This window comes from Trichosurus vulpecula, chromosome 5 (genome assembly GCF_011100635.1).
Source record: "Trichosurus vulpecula isolate mTriVul1 chromosome 5, mTriVul1.pri, whole genome shotgun sequence".
In the NCBI taxonomy this organism is placed as follows: domain Eukaryota; kingdom Metazoa; phylum Chordata; class Mammalia; order Diprotodontia; family Phalangeridae; genus Trichosurus; species Trichosurus vulpecula.
The window spans coordinates 83,054,003-83,076,986 of NC_050577.1; the positions used below are offsets into that span (position 1 = coordinate 83,054,003).

General features: G+C 35.9%; 1 protein-coding gene across 3 annotated transcripts in view; it reads right to left on the reverse strand.

Annotated features, from left to right (window-relative positions):
* ZMYND11 (zinc finger MYND-type containing 11) overlaps positions 1–22,984 on the reverse strand; it is a 154,016-nt gene that overhangs the window by 53,727 nt on the left and 77,305 nt on the right. For 2 of the 3 annotated variants that reach the window (XR_005010530.1, XM_036762064.1), the window contains exon 3: positions 3,655–3,814. Coding sequence is in view for 2 of the 3 variants with exons in the window: in XM_036762064.1 (XP_036617959.1) it covers positions 3,655–3,814 (160 nt within the window). In the remaining variant the exon portion in view is untranslated. Of the gene's footprint in view, positions 1–3,654; positions 3,815–5,769; positions 5,854–22,984 lie in introns of those variants that run through there. The other variant, XM_036762065.1, reaches the window with a different exon arrangement.

Sequence of the window (22,984 nt, forward strand, 5' to 3'; positions counted from 1 at the left end):
ACCCAGTATGTACGCCTTTAGAAAAAATGTTACAGAAAGCAGATGCCCACTAACCAGAGAATGGCTATACAAATTGTGGTACCTGAAAGTAATGAGATATTATGCTGTAAGAAATGATTATGGAATAGTACGAAAAAACTTAAATGAACTGATACAAAGTGAAGTAATCAAAACCAAGAAAACAAATATATACAATGACTACAACAATGTAAATGGAAAGAACAATCAGAAAACCCAAAGTGAATTCTGCAGGATGACACAGAATAAGCATAGTCACAAAGAAGAGATGGAAGACATTGCCCCCCACTCTTTGCAGAAATGAGTTCCAAAGATATAGAATACTGTGTAGATTTTCAGATTTTTTTGATGTTTTGATTGGTTTTGTTTATTTTTTCCTTGGGGGTAGAAATGAGGAGGTATGCTAGAAGAAATTTATGCGATGTAAAAACAAAAGATAAATACAAATTTATTTTAAAACATGTATTAACAGGTTACATTCTTTTTAAAAAATGAAATTCTTTTCAATAGATGAAAGCCACCAGCAGGTTACATTCTACAACCTTCATAACCTCCTAAAATTTAATAAAACTGACAGCTAAAGCCACTATTAAAAATGTATAATTAGAAGATACTTAAGATATTTTCACTAGTAATAATTTAAAATTTTCTTAGGAAGATTGACATGATACTGACACAGTTTAAAACACTAATATTTAAAGATAATACTATCCTTAAATTTAAAAAATACTTTAACCATTTGCCCACAAGAAAGTATAGGCAGGGAACACATGTTGAAATGTCTTATACATAAGAAACATTTAGTAAATGGAAATGTCTTATACATAAGAAACATTTAGTAAATGGATTGTTTGTTGAAGTGGGAATGTTGTCTGGATTGTTTGGCCCACAGAATCACTAATGGATGTTCTCTTTGCCAACAAAAGCCTCTTGGGATGAGTAAGTAAAAAAAAAAATAAACTCCCTGCTGTCTTTTTCCACCTAAGGTATCCCAAATACAAGTGGCAGGGACTGAAGAAAGGAGATAATCTTTCCCTTCCCCATTTATAGTTTAGAGTTTAAGGTGGGAAAAAAAGTGTTTCCTCTTTATTATGGAACCCTGCTACACTGCAAGGTATTATGACTTTTAAAAAGTTTACAAACAACAAACAGATAAAATCCTAGCTGACCCTCCCAATGTCACATCATATCCACCTGATTTTACCCCCTACTTCTAATGAAAGAGGGTTAGAATCTAAGATAAATGGGCTATCACATAAATCTTTTAAATTTAAATATTCCAGTTACAGAGCTATCCAAGGTAGTTGGTATATGTTAGTACCATATATGAAGTGCAATTATTAAAAAGGATTTTATAAGTCACACAGAAATTTTTCCTACTCTTAATTAAGTGTATTCTATGTATGTACCTTTAAGGATAATTACTATACAATTTTTTTTATATTACATTCTTATAACTGACAAAGTATAAAGAGGCCCCTTTCTGGTGATTATGCATGTATAGTTGGTGAGAATTTGTGTGGTCTTTGCACATTAGACTTAGCTCTTTTTTATCCCATAAAATGATTTTTCATAAATATTCATTTTCTATACCAGGTAACAAATTTGATACAAATACATAACCATGTTTTGAGATAACTCATTAAGTGTGAATGCATAAGGGGAAGAACAAAAGACTGGGAAGATTAAGTGCTTATTATATAAAGAACAGATTTTGATTTAATAGGAATTCATAAAAGCTCTCTGGGTGCAAAACCCATAATAAATGGTAAAAAAAATGCTGCTGTAAAATAGGAATCAATAACAAACAAAAATATAAAATAATTAAGACAAACCATCTACCACAGTGCTGAGCACATAGTAGGGCTCTACAAATATTTGTGGAACAGAACTGAACAAAAAATCTCGCAATAACCTGGGAAGAACGAAAGCACTTAGGAAAACGAAACATAGAGGGAAAAGGTAAATAACTTACAGAGACAGAACAAAGGCATAAAAATGTTCATCAGAGATCAAAAGGCTAGAGTTGTAAGTTATACTGTAGGCAAACAGAGAAATAGCTTTTATGAAGAAAAGTCCAGGTGATCGATGAACTTAGATCCTGTGGATTAAGTCTGTGGACTACAGTGGTTGATGACAACTTCCTATGCAGTTAAAAATAATCACTGAGTAAAAGAGCACACTATATCATGTGTTTCAGAGAAGCTGAAAGCCCTTATCTAACCCTGACCACAAAATCATAAAAATCAATCTTTTTCTTTTAAATAGTTTGTGACAGTGAGTTCATTATGTCTTAAGAAAAATAATTTCACTGGAAACATTTTTATTTTTATAAAGTACACAAGAGAGTAACTGTGATATATAAATGTAACGCTTTTTTTTCAGTATACTATTGCCTACATCATCAGACAATTATACATAGTTTTGTTCTATAATTTTCTCACTCATTGAACATGAATTTTCTCATGTTCAATTTCAACTCAACTAACATAAAGTGCTATACAGTTTACTTATCCAACTTTATAACTCTGTCAGACCAAAATTGCTGCTTTTGTGAATGAGCCTGAGTCTGAAGCAGTATTTGTTAGTTAACTCCTGCTGAGGAGCTAGGAAAGGACACAGGTATAAGTCATCTTTTCGATTTTTAATTTAAAGCTATCATGAACTAATTTAAAAACACTATATGATACTCAAATAGTTAAGCCATATCAAATTCAATCGATTTTTTAATCTGCATATTCTCAAACAATTATTTTAAAATAGTGTACCTTTAAAGACAACATCATTTCCATACCAGAAATTTGAAAAATGAGAAACTCAAAGAAGGAATTAGAAACGCTATATACTAAAAATCAATTTTTCATAAGAAAAAAAGAGAAATGTTACTACTAGGAATAATCACTGAAGCAAAACAAGCAGATAAAATGGATGTTTATAATATAATCCAAGCAGGTGAAGATCTAAAAATAAGAACAAGATAAAAATAGAACAGAACAACCTACTAGCCTTTCTATTTTGATTTCTGTATATATGCCACAAAAAAGGCAGAATCACTAGTTTACTAAGGTAACAGCCTGGAAAAAATTAACATATGGATCCTTTTTACCTAGTACCAAAATTCAACCTGAAGCCCTTAATTAGGCCCTAACATCATTCCCCTGAGGTCCATTCTTTTCAAATATCAAACTGTCAACCTGAGTCTTTGATTCAAACATACAGTTCCTAAAAGAAAACATTTTTCAAAGGCTACTACTTACAGATGGCCTCATGTGGAAATCTTTAATTCAGAGGGGTATGAATTTTTTTTAAAGAAAGAAATGTCTTTTTAAAAAAGAAGGCTTTTCCCTTCTTCTGCAGACTTAAGTCAATATAAACTCAATAAAGAGGTTTTTTTTCTTTTAAAAAACCAGTAATTCTTGAAAGATATCCAAGGAACATGACAATGCTATTAATGAAGGCTCTTAATTTTGATGAAAAGTCTCTTCAATTTCAAACATTTAAATAATAGTAAATTTATGAAAAATCTTTACTACTATAAGTTGCATCTAAATTAACAATGATTAAACACAAGTTTTTCAAATATTTTAAGTCAATATATACACAGAAATGTGGTGAGATTTACCAGATTATACTCACAATCTCATCTCCCGGTAACCAATAGCCTTCTTGTTCAATACCAGCTTTTGAACCCTTGCAGCCTACAGTTAGGGTCTCCACAATAAGCCCATCTTTCACTGCTAAGCTCAGCTGACGTGTTGTCTCTTTTGGATGCATACCATGGACTCGAGACATATACCTGAACACAGAGGAAAAACACATTATAAATGCCTTACTCATTTTTTGGTAACAATAAATAATAAATAAAAATAACATAAAAGAATCTATTTTTAGCCATCCTTTCTCTCGACTTGTTATACCTTCAGAGTTCAAGAATTACAAATGTAAAATGGAAAACTCTGATTCTTTAATCTGACCACTCCCACGTAGAATTTCTGCCTCACAAAATGCTCTTCTGTGTATCTGTGGGGATTATAAATTTAAAAATGACCTATAAATAGCAAACACAAGTCACTTAATAGATCTCAGCCAAAAATTCCACTTAGTCTTAGGTTCACAGCAATGACCATTCATAGCTTTCATATTTAAGGATTATACTTTTTGTTTTCCTAAAGCAGAATACAGAATATAAAAATCCATTTCTCAAAACTTAAAAGTGGGAGAGCCAAAGAAAACGTAGGGATTATAAGAAGTTTAGTTAGGAGAAAAAAAAAGTTGAGTCATTAAGAAAAATTTGTTTCCAATTGAAGTTGGTCTTTTGATGCCTGAAACAATCTGAAAATGACTCAACTTACAAACAAGTTATTATGAAATTCGTAGGGAATTCTGAACATGTTTTCCTACGAAAATAGGGATATAAATTGTGGTCCTCAGGCTAATCACAGAAGCATACACTAACTGAAATGTGAATGAAAAGCAATAATTTTTAAAAAGTAGAAAAAACATTGTTACAGATATAGCATTGCAACTTCACATTCCATATAGTCAATCATCTCCACCATCTCCCTGTTGCCTTCCTTTTATCCACCTGGCACATCATCTCCAAATTGCAGAGCCAGAAAAATACTCTAGTTCTTATGGGAATTAGTCCACTGACCTTTGGAATTCATATTCTGAGTCAAACTGTTTTGACTGGTGGATGAGTAAGCACAAACTAAGTCCACAATATCTAGCCAGGCCCAGGTCATGATTTATACCCATCAAACTTTCCTTCCTCCAATTTTGTCATCCATCCTCTTGTTACATCAAACCCATGAAAGTCCCTCTTGCTCTAGGCTAAGTAATCAAATCAATACTACTATCCTACCTTTTATTTTTTCCCCCTGGAAAAGGCATTTCTATGAATTCCTAGAGACACACTCTTCCCTGGTGACCACTTCTATATGTATGTTGTCACTAGCTATTTGAATTGTATTTGTATCTCAGGTGCTTAGCACAGTGTCTGGCACATAGTAAATGCTTAAAAAATGCTTTCCTTCCTCTACCCCAAGGATTTACATTTCAGAAAAAGCAAAAGATTCAATAAGACTCTAAGAGATTGCTAAGGAATAAAAAGTAACACAAACCTCACAAGGGTTTCCATCTATAGACCCAGAACGTCCAATGTAGAAAAGGGAACAAAATATCTGCTCAAAACCATTCAAAAGAGAAATAAGAAATAAACCCATCCCTCATCCCAGTAGAAGAGACTGGATGGTAAAGGGCCAGAGCGTAGGGCTAAGCATCCTGAGGTCTGAGGCTCAAGTTGGTTCTAATGCTGTGACACTCAGCAGGTCATTTAATAACCTTTTGGAACCTCAGGACACTTCCCAGACTTGTAAGACACCTAAATCATCAGATGGAACAAAACCTTTTCCCATATTGGACAAATGAATTTTCTGTTAAGTGACAAGAGGTGATAAGGAAACATGCTCATTCCCATGCTACACCCCACTGGAAATGGACTGACACGTCTAAGCTGAGAAAGAGAAGATGGAGAAAAGATGAAGAGACTGCATGGGAAAGAGACAGAAAGAAGAAATAAGAGAATAGGTTTTGGGGAGGGGAGCAGAGAAACTCTTGTTTCCCAAGTGTCAGAATCTATGTCTTCAGGTCTCTTTGTTGCCCAGGCACCTGTCTATCCCAGGACCCAAGTCTTGCCATTCTGCCCTCATGATCACAGCAAGAAAGGAACATACTTCCTGTTGTGCTCACCATTCTCTTAGTCAACCTGCCTGGGGGACACATAGTTCCACTGGAAAAATGTCTGCTCCCCTTTTCTTCCACCAGCCCAGTATGTAGCTAGAAGAGAATACAATGGCAAAGAAAATAATTCTCACTTGATGGATTTCTGGCATAATTTGCTCCTGATTTGATGATTTCATATGTTTGAAGTATTCAGGTTGTCCCTATGCCTAGAATGAAATTCCTCCTCTTATTGGCTTCTTAGCATCCTTAGTTTCCTTCAAGGAAGTTCATGTGTCAATTTCTACAGAAGCCTTTCTTAAGCCATACATCCAGTCCCAGTCTTTCTTCTGAGACCCTGTCCCGCATCACCAACTACTATCAGACAGGTGAAACTGGATGTTCTGTAAGCATTTCAGACTCAACATGTCTAAAACAGAATTCGTTATCTTTCTTACCCAAACCAGTCCCCTTCTGAAGTTCTTTATTACTTTTGAAAGTCCCACCATCCATCCATCCATCCAGTTATCCAGGTCTGCAACTTAGGTGTCATACTTGGCTCTTTACTCTCACTCACCTAATGTATCCAAACAGACACCGAATCTTATTGCAAAGCCATCACACTAATTTAGGCCTTCATCCCCTCTCATCTGGACTCCTACAACAACAGCCTCCTAATTAGTTTTGCCTCAAATCCAATATGATTTTTACTTCAATACATCCTCCATACAACTGGCAAAGTAATTTTCCTGAAGCATAAGTCTATCATCCCTTTACTCAAAAAAAATCCAATGGCTCCCTATTCTATAGAATCAAAAATAAACTTCTGTTTGTCATTTAAAGCTCTTTACACCTTAGCCTTATCTAGTTTTTTAGTCTTATCACCAACTACTACTCTTTATGCAATCTATGATCCACAAAATACTGGCCTACTGGCTGCTTCTCACACATGACACTCTAGCCTGTTTAATAAATGTTACTATTTATGAATTCTGCACTTTTCTGGAGGGTGGGGGAGGGGAAGGAGGTTGTCCCTCATGCCTGGAATGATTTTCCTTCTAATCTCCAACTCGTGGAAGTCCCTGATGTCTTTCAAGATTTAACTCAATTTCCTCTGTCTTCATTAGATCTTTCTTGTTCTTACTTCCTACCCCCAGCCTGCTGATGCCATCCCCTTAGAGGTTACCTTCTATCTGCTTTTTAAGCAGAAATGTTTTGCATATACGTGTGTGTGTATAAACTATTTTTATATATAATAATATTATGTATATATATATATATATAATAGTTTATACATACACACACACACACGCACAAGACACACACACACACGCACACCCCTATATGGTACATATTATTTTCTGGGTAGCTATTCCAAACTTGTTGCTTAGTCCCCAAACTGCTCACTGTACTCCCTCCCCATACCCTCTCTGCCAAGGACCTCACTTTCACTGAAAAAACTGTAACCATTTTGACAGCCCCCTCTTCACCCTTCACCCTTATCTCAGATTACTCAAATGTCTTCCTCCATTATCTTTTCCTTTATTCCTGTCGGATGAAGAGATGGTCCTTCTCCTTGCCATGGCAAACACTTGTAAGGTAACTTTGATTCCATCTCCATCCATCTTCTTCAACATATTCCCCAGCTATCATCCTCATTTCCTCTTCTTCAATCTTTTCCTATTTATTGGCTCCTTCGCTGAAAGAGACACACACACCCAACCCCTCCCACACCCTCCCCCCACACACTCCACCCTTAAAAAAACAAAAACAACCCTTGCTTCATTTGGCCACCCCCTATTTATTGTCCAATATCTCCCCTCCCCTTTGTGGCTAAAATAAATGAGAAAGCTTTCTATACTAGGTACTTTCACTTCCTCTGGTTTCACTCACTTCTAAACCTTCTGCAATTTGCCTTCTAACCTCATCATTCAACTGCCTCCTCCAAAATCACCAGTATTCTCAGTTGTTAAATTTAATGACTTCTTCTCAATCCTCAACTTTCTTGACTTTGCTGTAGCCTCCACCTTCTCCTTTTGAATATATATTCTTCCAACATGTGTGTGTGTGTGAGAGAGAGACAGATATGGTTCTCTTCCTACTTGTCTGATAATTCCTTCTTGGTGTCTTTTTCAGGATCTTTATCCAAGTCATACCCATCAATTATGGGTGAATCTTCAAGAATCTGCATCCAGTCCTCTTTTCTTCTCCTTCTATACTATCTCATTTTGTGATCTCATCAGCATCCATGGGTTTGAGCTATCATCTCTATGAAGATGATTCTCAAAACTACATATAAGTCCTGTTCTCTATTGTGAGCACCAGGCTTAGAACCTCAACAATCTTTTAGACATCTTGAACTAGATGTCCCAGAGGCATCTCAAATTCAACATGTCTCAAACAGAATCCATTATTTTTTCTTCAAATCCTTTCTCCTCTTCCAAACTTTATTATTGTTGAGGTACTAACCACTATCCTAACCTCCCAGTAACCCAGGACTGCAATCTCAGTATCCTCCTCATCTCTTTCCACATACACAGCCACTATCCTAGTACAGGCTCTTATCTCTCACCTAGGGTATGGCATTAGTCTTCTAACTGGTTTCTGTGCCTCAAGTCTACCCATTCCTCTTTATCCTCTACTCAGCTGCCAAAACGATTTCCCCTATAGTTCAGGTCTGATGTTGTATCTCCCAAGTCAATCTACTACAATAGCTCCCTATCACTTCTAGAATCAAATATAAAATTCTCTATTTGGCAGATAAAGCCCTTCACACCCTGGCACTTCACTACTTTTCCATTCTTATACTTTAGTCTCCTTCATGTACTCACAATCCAGTGAAAACTGGCCTTTTTGTTATTCTAGCAAAAACAAAACCAAAACAAAACTTTATCTCTCTGACTTTGTGCCTTGGCATTGGCTGCTCTGCATGCTTGGAATGCTCTGCCCCCTCAATCACATCTTGTAGCTTCCTGGTCCTTCCTGAGTCAGTGCCTTCCATCTATGTATTCTCTATAAATCTTGCTTATACATGGTTATTTCTATGTCATCTCTCCCATTAGAATGTGAACTTCTTGAGGACAGAACAGTACTTTTGCCTTTCTTTTTATACCCAGCACTTAGTACAGTGCATGACACCTATTAGGCACTTAATATGTTATTTATCTCTGGATGAGGAAAGGAACAGCTTGGATAAGAAGGCAGTTTAGATTCCTTAGTTAGAGCCAACAGTAGTGATGACAGAGGAGGCTTTTACCAATAAGAATATATTGATGATAACTAGCTAATCACTAACATTAGCCACCATCTTCCCTGTTTTTTGAGCTCCTGAAAAAAACCCTGAGTCAGTCACTCAGTCTACCTTTAATAAATGGTTACTTTGCATCAGGTACTGTGATAAGTTGCTGGGGACATGCAGAAAGCCAAAAAACAGCCCCCACCCCTACAAAAACAGCCCCTTTATCAAGGAGCTCATATTTTAATGACTGTGATGAGATACAAACAACTATATACATATAGTGCTCTGGCTCAACTTTAGTTTCCTTTAATTCAACAGATACTTATTAAGTATTATAATGTGCAAAGCATTGTATTAGATGAAAAATGATACTGTCCCTACACTCGAAGACCCCTATGATCTAGGAGGGAAGTGAGACATGTCCACAGAGAACATGAGTTAAGGGAACTATGTATTCCAACATTAGAACCAACAATGGTCATCACATTTGAGCTGATTTCTGATTTTTATAGTAATTTCATTTATATTATTGTAAAAATTGTATGTATTGTTCTTCTGGTTTGGCCTCTTTTATCTGTATCAACTCATCCAAGTCTTCCTTTCTTTCTCTGAATTTCTCATATTTTTAATTTCTTCAAGTACAATAATAATAATATTCTATTTATACGCCACAATTTGTTCAGGCATTCACCAATTAATGGTCAACTATGGTGTTCCTTTGCTACTGCAAATATTACTGTGAATATTTTAGCATATCTGGAACACCTTTCTGACCAGGGAAACTATAATAGGATGGGACCCCTTGTGGTACATCTAATAGTGGAATTTCTAGTCAGTATTAGAGTTTCATAGTAAAACTATAGTTTAGTAAATTTTCTTGGATAATTCCAAATTGTTTTCCAGAATAGGTTAACCAATAAAAAGCTGAAGTAACTGTATATTATTTATCATCCCACAGCTCTTTTGACATTAACTATTTTTAGTCTCATTACTGATTTGAAGCATTTTTTCCCACATGGTTATTGATAGATTGCATTTCTTCTTTTGAAAACTTTTGATGTCCTTTGCCACAGAGGAATGGTTCTAGCTCATTTATTTTTGCCAATTCTCATGTATTTGCATTTCAGACTCTTGTTACAGATATGAAATATCATGTCTGGTACTGTTGTTCAGTTGTTTCACTCATGTCCAACTCTTTGTGACCCCCTTTTTGGGGTTTCTTGGCAAAGATACTGAAATATTTTGCAATTTCGTTCTCCAGCTCATTTTATAGATGAGAAAACTGAGGCAAACAGGGTTAAGTGACTTGCCCAAGGTCACACAGCTAGTAAGTGTCTGAGCCCAATTTTGAACTCAGGTCTTCGTGACCCCAGGCCTGGCACTCTAGCTATGGTGCCTCCTAACTGCTCATGTTTAGTGTAACAGATTAAATATCTTTTGATGTGTTAAAATTGCCTTGAATTAACTATAAGTAAACTCTCAAGGAGTGGTTCTCACCTGACAGTTCAAGTACAATCACAGAAATGAATTTATTATTCATTTTCTAAGGTCTACAATTCATCGGTGTGTTCAATCAAATCTGTTTCATATGAGGACAGCGGTAAAAACTGAAATTACGGTCAGACCAGTCTCTAAGTTCTCTGATGTTTAAACCACTGCAGAGTTTTGTTATCTTTTTCAACTAGATAGGCATAAATAATAGCATAGAAGTAATTCATTTAACAGTAATATGCTAATCTTCCACTTTTAATTCTTTTTATTGATTTGCTTATGTCATTAACATCTAAAGTTAATGTTTAATATATGTAATATTGAAATATTTTTATTACTTTGAATTTAAAATTTTGAGAGATATATTTCTAGCCCCTTCCTGCTTCTTTCTAGTCTAATTTCCCTAGCTCTTTTTCTTGGTGTACCTGAATACCTCTTAATCCCCAGTGGAAGATTACTTTCCCAAAGTTCTGAACAGTGCTATTTAGCTAAGCAACACTGTGAGAATCCCCATGTCATTCCAGCTCTCCTGAGATAAACTCTAAATGCTTGCAAAACAGAGATATGGTAAATGTTTTTGAATTCTGAAAACCTTAAATTCAGCAATGGCAAATTAGTAGTTTCAAGTAAATCTATTGAAATACTATCATTTGTAGTTTGACAATTATCCAATTTTTAAGAAACATGTTTTTTAAAAAAAGGTAAATTTATGTTGCTTGTCTTCCTGTATCTTGAATTCCTAAAGATATACAATGCTAAAGATTCTAACCAATCACTAAAATTCTGACTTTTATTTTCCCTTTTATTTTTCTTGAGGGTGGATTCCCATCTAGCTCTAAAGTTATAAGCTACAAATTTTACAGCTGTCAATGCAGCAATCCTATTTTGTAAGCACCAATACTGGAAAATGTATTTTTGTTGTTGGACTTTCCATGATTCCATTTGGGGTTTTCTTGGCAAAGAGACTGGAGTGGTTTGCCATTTTCTTCTCCAGCTCATTTCACAGATGAGGAAACTGAGGCAAACAGGGTTAAGTGACTTACCCAGGATCACACAGCTAATAAGTGTCTGAGACTGGATTTGAACTTAGGAAAATGAATCTTTCTGACTCCAGGCCCAGTGCTCTATCCACTCTGCCACCTAGCTGCCCACAACTGCCCTGGATTCCCAAGACAATAAGAGGAAGTGACCAGTGTATAGCAGAGATAGGAACCTTCCTGTACAAAAGAGCTAGAAAGCCATCTTGGTGAGACTTGAATACTCATATCACTGTTCATCATCATCCCTCTTTGAGGCCTCAAAAGATATCCTTAAATCAGATGCAGTTAAGCAAAGCCCTTCCAGTAGAAGGTCGATCTTTGAGAGTAGGAATTATTTAAATTTTAAAATATGTATCCTTAGCACAGTAAATTGCACAATGTAAGCACCTAATAAATGCTTATTGGCTTGACTGAATGATCTCTTTTGTGCATGTAGGTTTTGTGCATAGGCTCTACCTCCTATTATGGATGATGCTTTGTTACAGAATTACTCATTTGGAGAGGCATTTGTCATCATATGTAGGGATTTACATGGATAATATTCTTATGTTCTATGAACCTAGAAAACACCAAATAAAAGTGGCGTCAGGAGTAGGTTATTTCAGAAGATAAAAGATGTCTCTTATCATCCATACCTCATCATAGTTAGTACCTGAATTCCAAAGGGAATTCATCAGGACTTAGGAGCTTTAGCATTATCCAACTGTACCAGCCAAATAACTTCTAAACACTTAGGTTTTGTGTAGTCAAGTCAACAATTATTTATTAAGCATTTACTATGTACTGTTCAAAGTGAGGAGGATATAAAGACAAAAATGGTCCCTTTCCTCAAGGAACCTGCAATCTAATGGGAGAAATAGAATGTAAACAATTATGTATAAACAAGATATATGTAGTATAAATTGAAGATGCTCTCAGAGGAAAGACACTCTTTGTATATGTTATTAAATTTTCTCTTCCTTTGTTACTGAATGCCACCAATACCATTCCTCCCTGCCATTTTGAGGCATTATGGATCAAAGTAATGGAAGGGCATTAATGGCTTCACCCTTCCTAGTCCTTGGGCCATGGTGCCACATAAGGGAAAAGAGATCAATTCTTTTACTATATTAATAGCTGAGCTTCTTTTTTGTTCATTTACCTATAAGATGGCAACATTAACCTTAGAGGTAGAGTAGGGAAACTATAATAGGAGGTGATGAAGAAAAAAAAAAGCAAACTAGTTCAATTGAATGTGGTCTGTCTTTATTATGAAAACCAGAAAGCAAAAATCATACATCTAAATACTGTGAATAAACTCCCCATAATACAATGTATGCATGGCATTGTATGTATGGCAAGCTACCTGGGGAAGTAGATAGAGCACCCAGCCTAGAGACAGAACAGTTAACTTCGTGAGTTCAAATTCAGTCTCAGACACTTACTAGATATGTGACCTTGGGCAAGTCACTCAAATTCTTTTGCCACTTGAAAAGGACATAGCAAATCAACTCTAGTAACTCTGCCAAAACAACAACAACAAAACCATGGAAATGTCCATGGGGTCACAAAGAGTTGGACAAGACTGAAATGACTCAACATAAGAACTATGTGCCAAGCACTCTGGGTTAAAACAGAGAAGATACAAAGAAGGCAGAAGACAGTCCCCATTCTCATGGGGCTCATAGTCTAACGAGGAAGACAACACGAAAACAACTATGAACAAATAAGCTATATATAGGATAAACTGAAAATAAGCAACAGAGGACTGTTAGAGAATTATAGAACTAAAAAATACATTTTCCATTATAGCTCACATTTTATCTAAGTATCAAAAAGAAAAAAAAAACAACAAACAAAACAAGCCTGCTGTATGATATGGTGGAAAGAATGCTCGATGCTTGATCAAGGTTCTTGTTCTAGTTTTAACTTATTAGCTATTTGACTGACTAGGTAATTTAATCTATTTGGCCTGCATTTTACCATTTTAAAAACAAAAGGGGAGGGGGGAGATAACAATATCTGTCCTGTTAAACTCATGGACTTTCAGAGTTCAAATTAAATAATGAATTTGAAAATATTTTGAGGGTTCTAAAGTATTAAATAAATATGAGGTCTCCACCTTCTCTATAGCTGATACGTTTTTTCTATCTTCCACATGACAATATATTGTTGGACATATCAGAGGTACAATACTCAAATATTTTGGGTTAAAAAAAGACACAAAGAACTCCTTAATAGAAACAAAATAATAAAATATAACAATGGACTCCGTGAGAAAGCTGTATTTTGCCTATTTTGTTTCAATGAATTTCATAATTTTGCATTCAATATGGTATATTGGGAAAGAATACTAGATTTTGGAAATCAGATGACCTGGTTCTGTGACTTATTAAATTTATGACCATGGGTAGGACCTCATCTGTAACATGAAAAGGTTGAATTAAATGAGTCCTAATGTCCCTTTTAGCTCTACATCTATGATGATATGACTTTGTAGGAGATACATTTTACTCTGGCATCTCAACCACTGGCTTAAAATCCAAGCAGTGATCAGCTATAACTAACCAAGGTTAAACTTAACATGGAACAGCTTGAAATGTATACTTAGATGAAGTACTGGGTTAGGTCTATCCCCGCAGAAGTTATGTCATCCAAAAACTATTACAGGAATATTGACAACTGCTGTAGAAGTGAAAGTTGGAAGCTACTAAAGCAAAAACCTTGGCTTTTAGGTTTAGCAATTATATTACAAACTTATGATCCTCTTTAAATTATTTTTAAAAATAATCACAAAGAGCAAGCAAGAACTACCATTATAATAAAGAAAAACTATAGGAACTGAGCATGTTTTTGTATTTTAAGAACAAGGCAAAATAAAAAACAATGAGGTATTTTTCTAAAAATCTAATACTCTTACTGTTCCTTGGATTTAAGAAATATTCAAATAATTAATACTTGGGAATTCCTAACCTCCTAATTCAGAATAGCCTACAAGGAATAGAAGTTAAAACAAATGGCTCCCCAAAACTATATAAGCTGAGATAAACAGAGAAAAAAACACACTTTTTAAAACTGTAAATAACATTACATTTTACTAAATCACATGTATACTTTAGGATTTTTTATTCTGAAGTTATTGATTAACACTGAAAGAACCATGAATAAACTACTTCTGTCTTTGCTAATAAAAATTATTGTATGAAAACAAAAAATATGGTAGATTGGGTGATAATTTTTATATAAGTATTCAAACCACATAAGTGGGTTCATTCATTTGGCACCTTTTGTGCAATGGCTGAGACAGCCATTTAAAATGTTTATACCTTGTCTCCTCAATTACACTGTAAATCCCCAGAGAACACTTATGTAAAACAAGCTCCTTTTGTCGTACATCTTTTCATACATATCTTTGCATCCTCTTTTAATCTAATCCAGTGCCTTATAGATATTGCACACAAAACATTTTGTTGGTTGTTGCTGCTGTTAAATATCTCTTTAAAGGATAAGAGATAAACTCTTTATGATATCATAAACTGTATGGATAGAAAAGAAGATAGAAAACTATTTTAAAAATTCTATCCCATTGGAAGAAAAAAATGCCATATTAAATCAGACCCCAAAACTATCCATTAAAATAGGTCTCTGACATTTGCTGAGAAAGATTGGGGAAGTATTCCCAAAACTACTCATTTTCTAAGAATTCCATTATAGTTTGTTCTATCATCCATGATTTTATATAATGAATAACATTTGAGCAAATTTATAATTTTAATTCAATTCAATTTTAATTTAAGAGAAATAACTTCTCTAAGCTTATTTTACCTGTACTTTCTTATATTTTAAATTTACCTCTGTGATAGAAGCAATACCCTAACCCATGTAAGTTAGGCTAGCTTTTCCTAAAAAGGTGTTAGACCATTCCTTGAGATATGATTGGCTCAGAGGAGAAAAGATTCTGACTGTTGACATAATTTCCTCATCACCTGAGTACAAAGCAGCCATGAATGCCAGGAGTGCTCTGAAGCTTGGCTGATGGATAGGTAAATTCACTCAATAATTCAAGGTGACCTCTTCTTGTTGAGTATCCTAATACAGCCAAGTAAATCTCTTTTTTGTTAACTGTTGAATGACCTACAAATGTCTCATTTTGTTCTAAGATTGAACTGAAACTATCAGGAAATTGGCCTGAGTAAAGTACAGGACAGTTAAAGGATATCTCTCCACATCTGATGTAGAGATTAGATAAAATCTTTTACCATTTATGATTTTAAACCCTGCTCATTCTCCCTTGCTAATCTTCATATGATCAAAGTGAAGAATTCTTTTATCGGCTCATGCCTCCAATCTACTCTCATATTTCTTATTTTAGCCATCTTCCTCTAAATCTTTTCTGTATCACCCATGAAAGGTCATGAACAGAACTACACAAACAGTAGTCTAGGTTCAAATATACCATAGTTGTGCACAATAATAATACGTCATCGTTTTTTCTTCCCTCCAATGAGTCTCAGCATCTGGTTGCCATTTTTTTAATTATAGTAGGACATTAAGTATGCAATGAGTCCATTGAGTTCTTGAGTTATGTGATATGTCAGAACTCATCATATTAGACATATTTGGGACTATTTTACCTCAAACATATTATAAAAGCAGAATTTCAGAGCTAAAAAGGTGCTACACAGATCATCTAGTTTAACACAGTAGCTGATAGCTTTCTCAGATAATGCCTCTCCATAAACCTTTTCCATACAACTTAACTTCTTTTCTTTCCATCTCTTCATTTCTCCTATTCCAGGATTCTTACCACTTAGACTTGGACTACTGTAATAGCCTCCTAATTGGTCTTCCTGTCTCTATTCTCTCCCTTCTCCAAGCCATCCTCCACAAAGGTGACATTCACATTTCTTGGGCACAGGTTCCTGATCAACTCTTTCCCCAATTCCAATGGCTCCACTTCTTGGCATTTAGATCCCTTTATGATATGTCTTCAACCTACCTTTCTAGGATTACTGCACATTATGCTCCTTCATGCACTCTAGGTACCAGCTAAAGCTAATCTACTTTCTATTGCATGGACATAATACTCCATTTTAAATCTGTGTACATTTATACAGGTCATCCCTCTTGCCTGAATACACTGCTTGTTTGCCACCTCAGTAAATGCCTAGCTTCCTTCAGAGCTCAGCTCAAGTCCTTTAATCGGAAAGAGTCAGCATGATCATGCCAGATGAATTTTTTTTTCATGACAGGTGTGGTAGGTACAATATCCTACTGTTCTCATACAAGTTAGGATAGTTTTTCCCATTGAGATCAAGGGCAACCAACCATCAATACTACTACTAGGTCTGTGTCCCAAAGAGATAGTAAAAAAAGGGAAAAAGACCCACATGTACAAAAATATTTATAGCAGCTCTTTTTGTGGTAGCAAAGAACTGGAAACTGGGGGGATGCCCATCAATTGAGGAATGGTTGAACAAGTTGTGGTATATGAATGTAATGGAATAATATTGTTCCGTAAGAAATGATGAGCAGGATGATTTCAGAAAAACCTGGAAAGACTTACACGAACTGATGCAAACTGAAGTAAGCAAGAACCAGGAGAACATTGTACACAGCAACAGCAACAGCAACATTGTGTCATGATAGGTTTAGCTCTTCTCAGCAAGGTGACAATTCAAGACAATTCCAAAAGACTGGTGATGGAAAATACTAACCACATCCAGAGAAAGAATTATGGAGTCTGCATGCAAATCAAAGCATACTGTTTTCACTTTTTCTTTGATTTTTCCTTCTCATGGTTTTTCCCTTTTGTTCTACTACTTCTTTCAAAACATGACTAATATGGAAATATGTTTAACATAATTGTACATGTATAACCTACATCAGAATGCTTGCTGTCTTGGGGAGGAGAGAGGGAATGAGAAAAAGTTGGAACTCAAAATTTTATAAAAAATGAATGTTGAAAACTATCTTTATATGTAATTGGAAAAAAAAAACAAAATACTCTTAAGGGGAAAAAAAAGAACAGATGACCTCGGAGGTCCCTTTTAGCTCAAACTATATGATTCTATGATTGAAAAAAGAAAAGGTATTGAGATCATCCTAGAAATGTAACTGTCTTAGGAGACTCAAGGTTCAGGTTGTTGATATCACTTCCTAGCCACATAAGTACAAAGAAAACATAAAGAGTTCCAGGTGTGCTGTGATGCCTTGGTTGGTCGAAAATGAAGGAAAACTCATGAAAGTGAGCCTCACTCTGGTTAATCATTTTGATGACCTCTATGTCTATCCTTGTTAAATACCTTTCTCCAGCCATGGCTAAGTAAATCTCCTTTTGTTAACTGTTGATGATCTATGAGTGTCACATTCCATTTCAAATATGGAACATAAACTACCATGGGATTGGCCTGAGTCAGGCCCAGTCCCGAACAACAATATGAACAGCCTGGTACATCAGAGAACTCTGTTGATTTAGTTTAGCTAGATGTTTAGGTGGATTCAAGATCTAAATCTTGAATATGAGATTCGAAGAATAGTTATTAATGATTAGTCTGAACTTTCAAGGTCTTTCATGGAATACTCCTAGGTTAAGATGACATGCTTATCATTTCTGCACATAACACAAAAGGATCATTAACATACTGGATGAGAGTAAGGATTCAAAAATTCTTGACATCGGGACAAATCTAATGTGATAAAATTTTAAAAAGATAAATGTAAAGTCTTACAATTGAGTTTTTAAAATCAACTTTTTTAGACATAGATATCAGTTAATTAAAAAAAATCTTGTGTTTTTAGTGAATTGCAAACTCAACATGAACCAATGATATTGAGTGGCAACCAAAAAGCTAATACTATCTTAAGCTACACTTAAGGAGGCAGTGTCTGAAAAACCGGTTCTCAAAAAGTATGCCAAATACCACAAATACTACAAAACTTGTAAATGCAATCTAACATGCACATGAGTTTCCTGCAAATTACAAAGAATTTACAACTTGTGATCTTATGACCATGACGGAGTCTCCTCACTGCCCTGTCCTTTGTAGCATTTCTTCCTGGCGAAGAAAAATACTAGGCAAAGAGGAAAAATAAAGGTTTGAGAACCACTCTGAGGGTGAGCCATTGTAGCTATCCTATGCCTTGGTTGGACTACATACAACTGGATTACTTTATTCACTTCTGGGTGCAACATTTTAGTAAGTGCATTAATGTACTGGAAAGTAGCTGAAGAAAAGAACCACTAGATAGTGAAAGGACTTGGGATCATACGGCATATGACAGTTTCTCTCCAGGGCCGTAGAAGGGACTGAAGATGTCAAGCCTGGCAGAATAAAGATTTACACCAGATGTGATAATAGTTGTGTTCAAATATATGAAAGACTGTTTGTTATATGGAAGAAAGATTAGTTTTATTCTTTTTCTCCAGAAGCAGAAGTTTCAAGGAGACTGATTTTGGTTTGATGTAAAAACAAAAAAAACCAACTCCCCCTGCCCCAACAATTCGAGCTATCATCAAAGTAGAAAGGGCTGCTTTGGGAGACATGACTAGCTAGATAAACACTTATTGAAAACACTGTAAAGGAATTCTTGTTCAGGTATGGATTGGACTGGATGATCTCTGAGGTGCATTCCAACTAAGATACTGTGGATCAGTAAGAATGCCTAAAAAGAAATAATATGAAAAAAGACTGGAAAGGTAGGAAGAAGCTAGTTTGTGGAAGGCACTAAATGCCACAAATCATGCTTGTAATATATATAGAAGATTCTGAGACTGATAAGCAATCTAGTACTTTTATTTCTTACCAAAAATATTTGATAATTTTGAAGGCAATATATTTACTATATTTTAAAAACAACAAATTTATTCAGCAGCTTTATTTCCTACCAAAAATATGCCATAATTTTAAAAATAATACATCCGTTTTCTTTAAATGCAAGTAAAACACAACACTTTAGTATTAGAACTCTATTTCATGATGATATATATGTAGGTTTGGGTATCCTAAGGCATAAACAATAAACACAGTGTGATTGTGTATCTCTACAAACCTTTCAATCAACTATATAAGATTAAAGATGAAGTGTACCGTGGAATATCACCTACAAAAACCTACTTGTTCCTTACTAATACTTGCATCAAGAATACCCACAATGTATACAAAGACTATTCTCATACAAATTTTACATAAACAGGAAAGCAGGTATATGGGTTAATGGTTATTAACCCATGTTCTCTTAGTTGTTTTTTGGTTTTGAAATTTTTATGCCTCACTTGGTATTAATGATCACTGTCGTCATACAAGATAATCTGTTCTATTTTTCAAAGAATCATGTATAATTCTGACATTACTAAAGTAGAGTGAGGCAATTCTTTTTTTTTCTTTTACTGAATCAAAGCCTTTTCATTTTTAAAACGTAGACAATAAGCACAGTGAGATCTTGTGAAATATTACTTGCAAAAACTTGACTTTACCCACACCTTTGGTACCTGTCCCTTCCTTCAGATATCTTGAGAATCAATCACTGAATACCCTCAAAACCATCTTTATCTCCAGCATGGACCTCCTATGCGTATGCTTGGTCTAGTCCTAATACTTCCACATTGTTGCTTTCTTACAGCTGTTTCTACTTTTCTTATAAGCAAACACTGGCACTATGATGTCAGAGACTGGTATTCTTGATGGTGAAAGGATTTTATTATAAAAATGTTTGCAAATTAGTCAGAAAGTTTTTATGAAGTACCTACTATATGCCAGGCACTGTGTGGGCACTGGGGATAGGGACTGGACCTGTGATTTCACTAGTTTAAGAAACACTGAGAGCGTGAGTGTGATGCCAATCAGTGATTAAAGATCTTTCCCACCCATTCAGTAGGCTTCAGGTGGGGCTAAGGGAGGCTTGATTAGAGACAGGCCTACACCCTTTACTTACTAAATATTAAACCCCAGGCCTACACCCTTTTCCTGATTGGGCATGAGGCCTTCTGGCCCTAAGAAGAGTATATATACCCAGATGGTAGCCCTTAAGAATTCAGAATTCAGGGGCAGAGCCAAGATGGCCACTTGAAAACAGTCTTATCGGAGCTCTCTCACAAGTTCTGTCAGATACCTCTAAAAAAGTGAATGTGAGCAGATTTGAGTTAGAAGCCACTAGTAGACTGAATGGGGTAAATTTCCAAGCCAGGAGAGTCTGCGTGGTTGACAGGATGGATCTGTAGGGTGGGAGAGCACCTGGCACACAAAGCTGTACCAGACCACACCCGGGATCCAGACTGAGAGAAAGCTGGGTGCCCCAAACTGGCAGACATCCCCAGGCCTCCCAACGCAGGATGGGAGTCTGTCGAAAGCGACAGGTGGCAGCAGCACAGTGCCTGTGGCCGTGAGACATCTACTCCTAAGGCTTGCAGCCCAAAGTTTTGAAACTCACCTTCTTGAACTTCCGGGAGACATAATGGCCAGGTAAATGGCTCTCATCCCTTCCTCCCTTCCTCCCTCCCTCCCTCACTGACACAGACAATTCCTTGGGGGGAAAAATGCTGGAATAGAGGAGACAGAAATGAGGCTTCAGTAGCCAAACAGTGGGAACTCCTGAGTTCCAGAGGGGTGGAGCCAGCAGGGGTCAACACCAGGAACCCAGACGTGCCTTTGCACAGCCAGGGGAAGTGGCAGACACCAATATGGACAACAGCTGAGACGACTGGGGCTGGAGAATACCCCCAGGGGAAGAAGAGACTTCTGGCAGCCAGACCACCCCTCCCCCACACTTCAGGAAACCAAAGGTCATGATACACAAAGCCAGCAACTAGGCTTACAATTCTCGGAACAAGAAACCTAGGACTGAGATTTCTGAGCCCCCAAAGCCGAAATCCATTGTAAAGCCAGGAAAAAGATAACCAACATGAAAAAGAACACAAAAAACCGAGGACCACTGATTCTTTTTATGGAGACAAGGAAGATGAAAATACCAATTCAGAAGAGGACAGCACTGATACTATTCCCACATCTGATACCTTAAAAGGGAGTGTGAAGTGGTCTCAAGCCCAAAAAGCATTACTGGAAGAGCTAAAGGAGGACTTTAAAAACCAAATTAGGGAGGTAAAAGAAAAAAATGGAAAAAAAAAAACACTAATGAGATCAAATCTTTAAAAAGTAAAATTGGCAAAATGGCTACAGAGATTCAGAATCTAAATAGAGAAAATAATACCCTGAAAGGTAAAATCAACCAATTGGAAAAGAAGACTCAAAAGCAAAATGAAGACAGCAATTCATTAAAAATTAGAATTGAGCAAGTGGAAGCTAATGACTATAAGGCATCAAGAAGTAGTCAAACAAAATATAAAGAATGAAAAAATAGAAGAAAATGCGAAATATCTGATTGGAAAAACAACTGACCTGGAAAATAGATCCAGGAGAGACAATTTAAGAATTATTGGTCTACCAGAAAGCCATGATGAAAAAAGGAGCCTGGACAGTATCTTCCAAGAAATTATCAAACATAATTTGCCCAGAGGTTCTAGAACTAGCAGGGAAAATAGGTATCAAAAGAATCCACCAATCACCCCACCCCCTGAAAGAGGTCCCAAACTGAAAACTCCAAGAAATATTATAGCCAAACTTCAGAATTATCAAGTCAAGCAGTCAAAAAGAAACAATTCAAATATTGTGGAACTACAGTCAGGATCACGCAGGATCTTTCAGCTTCTACACTAAATGACAGGAGAAACTGGAATATGATATTCCAAAGGGCAAAGGAGCTTGGACTACAACCACGGATCAACTACCCAGCAAAACTGAGCATAATTTTTTTCAGGCAAGGAGATGGACTTTCAACAAAATAAGGGAATTCCAGACCTTCCTGATGAAAAGGCCAGACCTCAATGGAAAATTTGATCTTCAAATACAAAACTCAAGAGAGACATAAAAAGGTAAACTAGGGGGAAAACCCCCACAAAACTTGTTAATCAATAAGGGCAAATTGTTTACATCCTTTCATAGGATTATACATATGTGTATATATATATGTATATATATATATGTGTGTGTGTGTATATATGTATATATATGTGTATATATATATTATATATAATGTCAATCTTGAGAACAGTACAGTTATGACAATTGAAAGGGATACACATAGACTGTGGGTGTCAATATAAAATAATGGATATAATGAAAAAAAACATAATTAAGAGATGTAAAGGGAGGGTTCTGGGAGAAGAGGCACAGAGGTAGTAGAAAAGGGTAAATTACATCACAGGAAGAGGCACAAAAACACATTATAGTAGAGGGAAAGAAGGGAGAGAGAAGAATAGTACACGAGCTTTACTCTCATTGGATTTGGTTCAAGAAGAGAATAACATATTCTGATAAGTATAGAAATCGAACTTGTCCTACAGGCAGTAGGAGGGGAAAGGGGAAAGAAAAGGGAGGGGGGGTGGTCAGAAGGGAGGGAAGAATTAGCAAGGGGAAGAGGGAGGGAAATCAAGAGGAAGGAT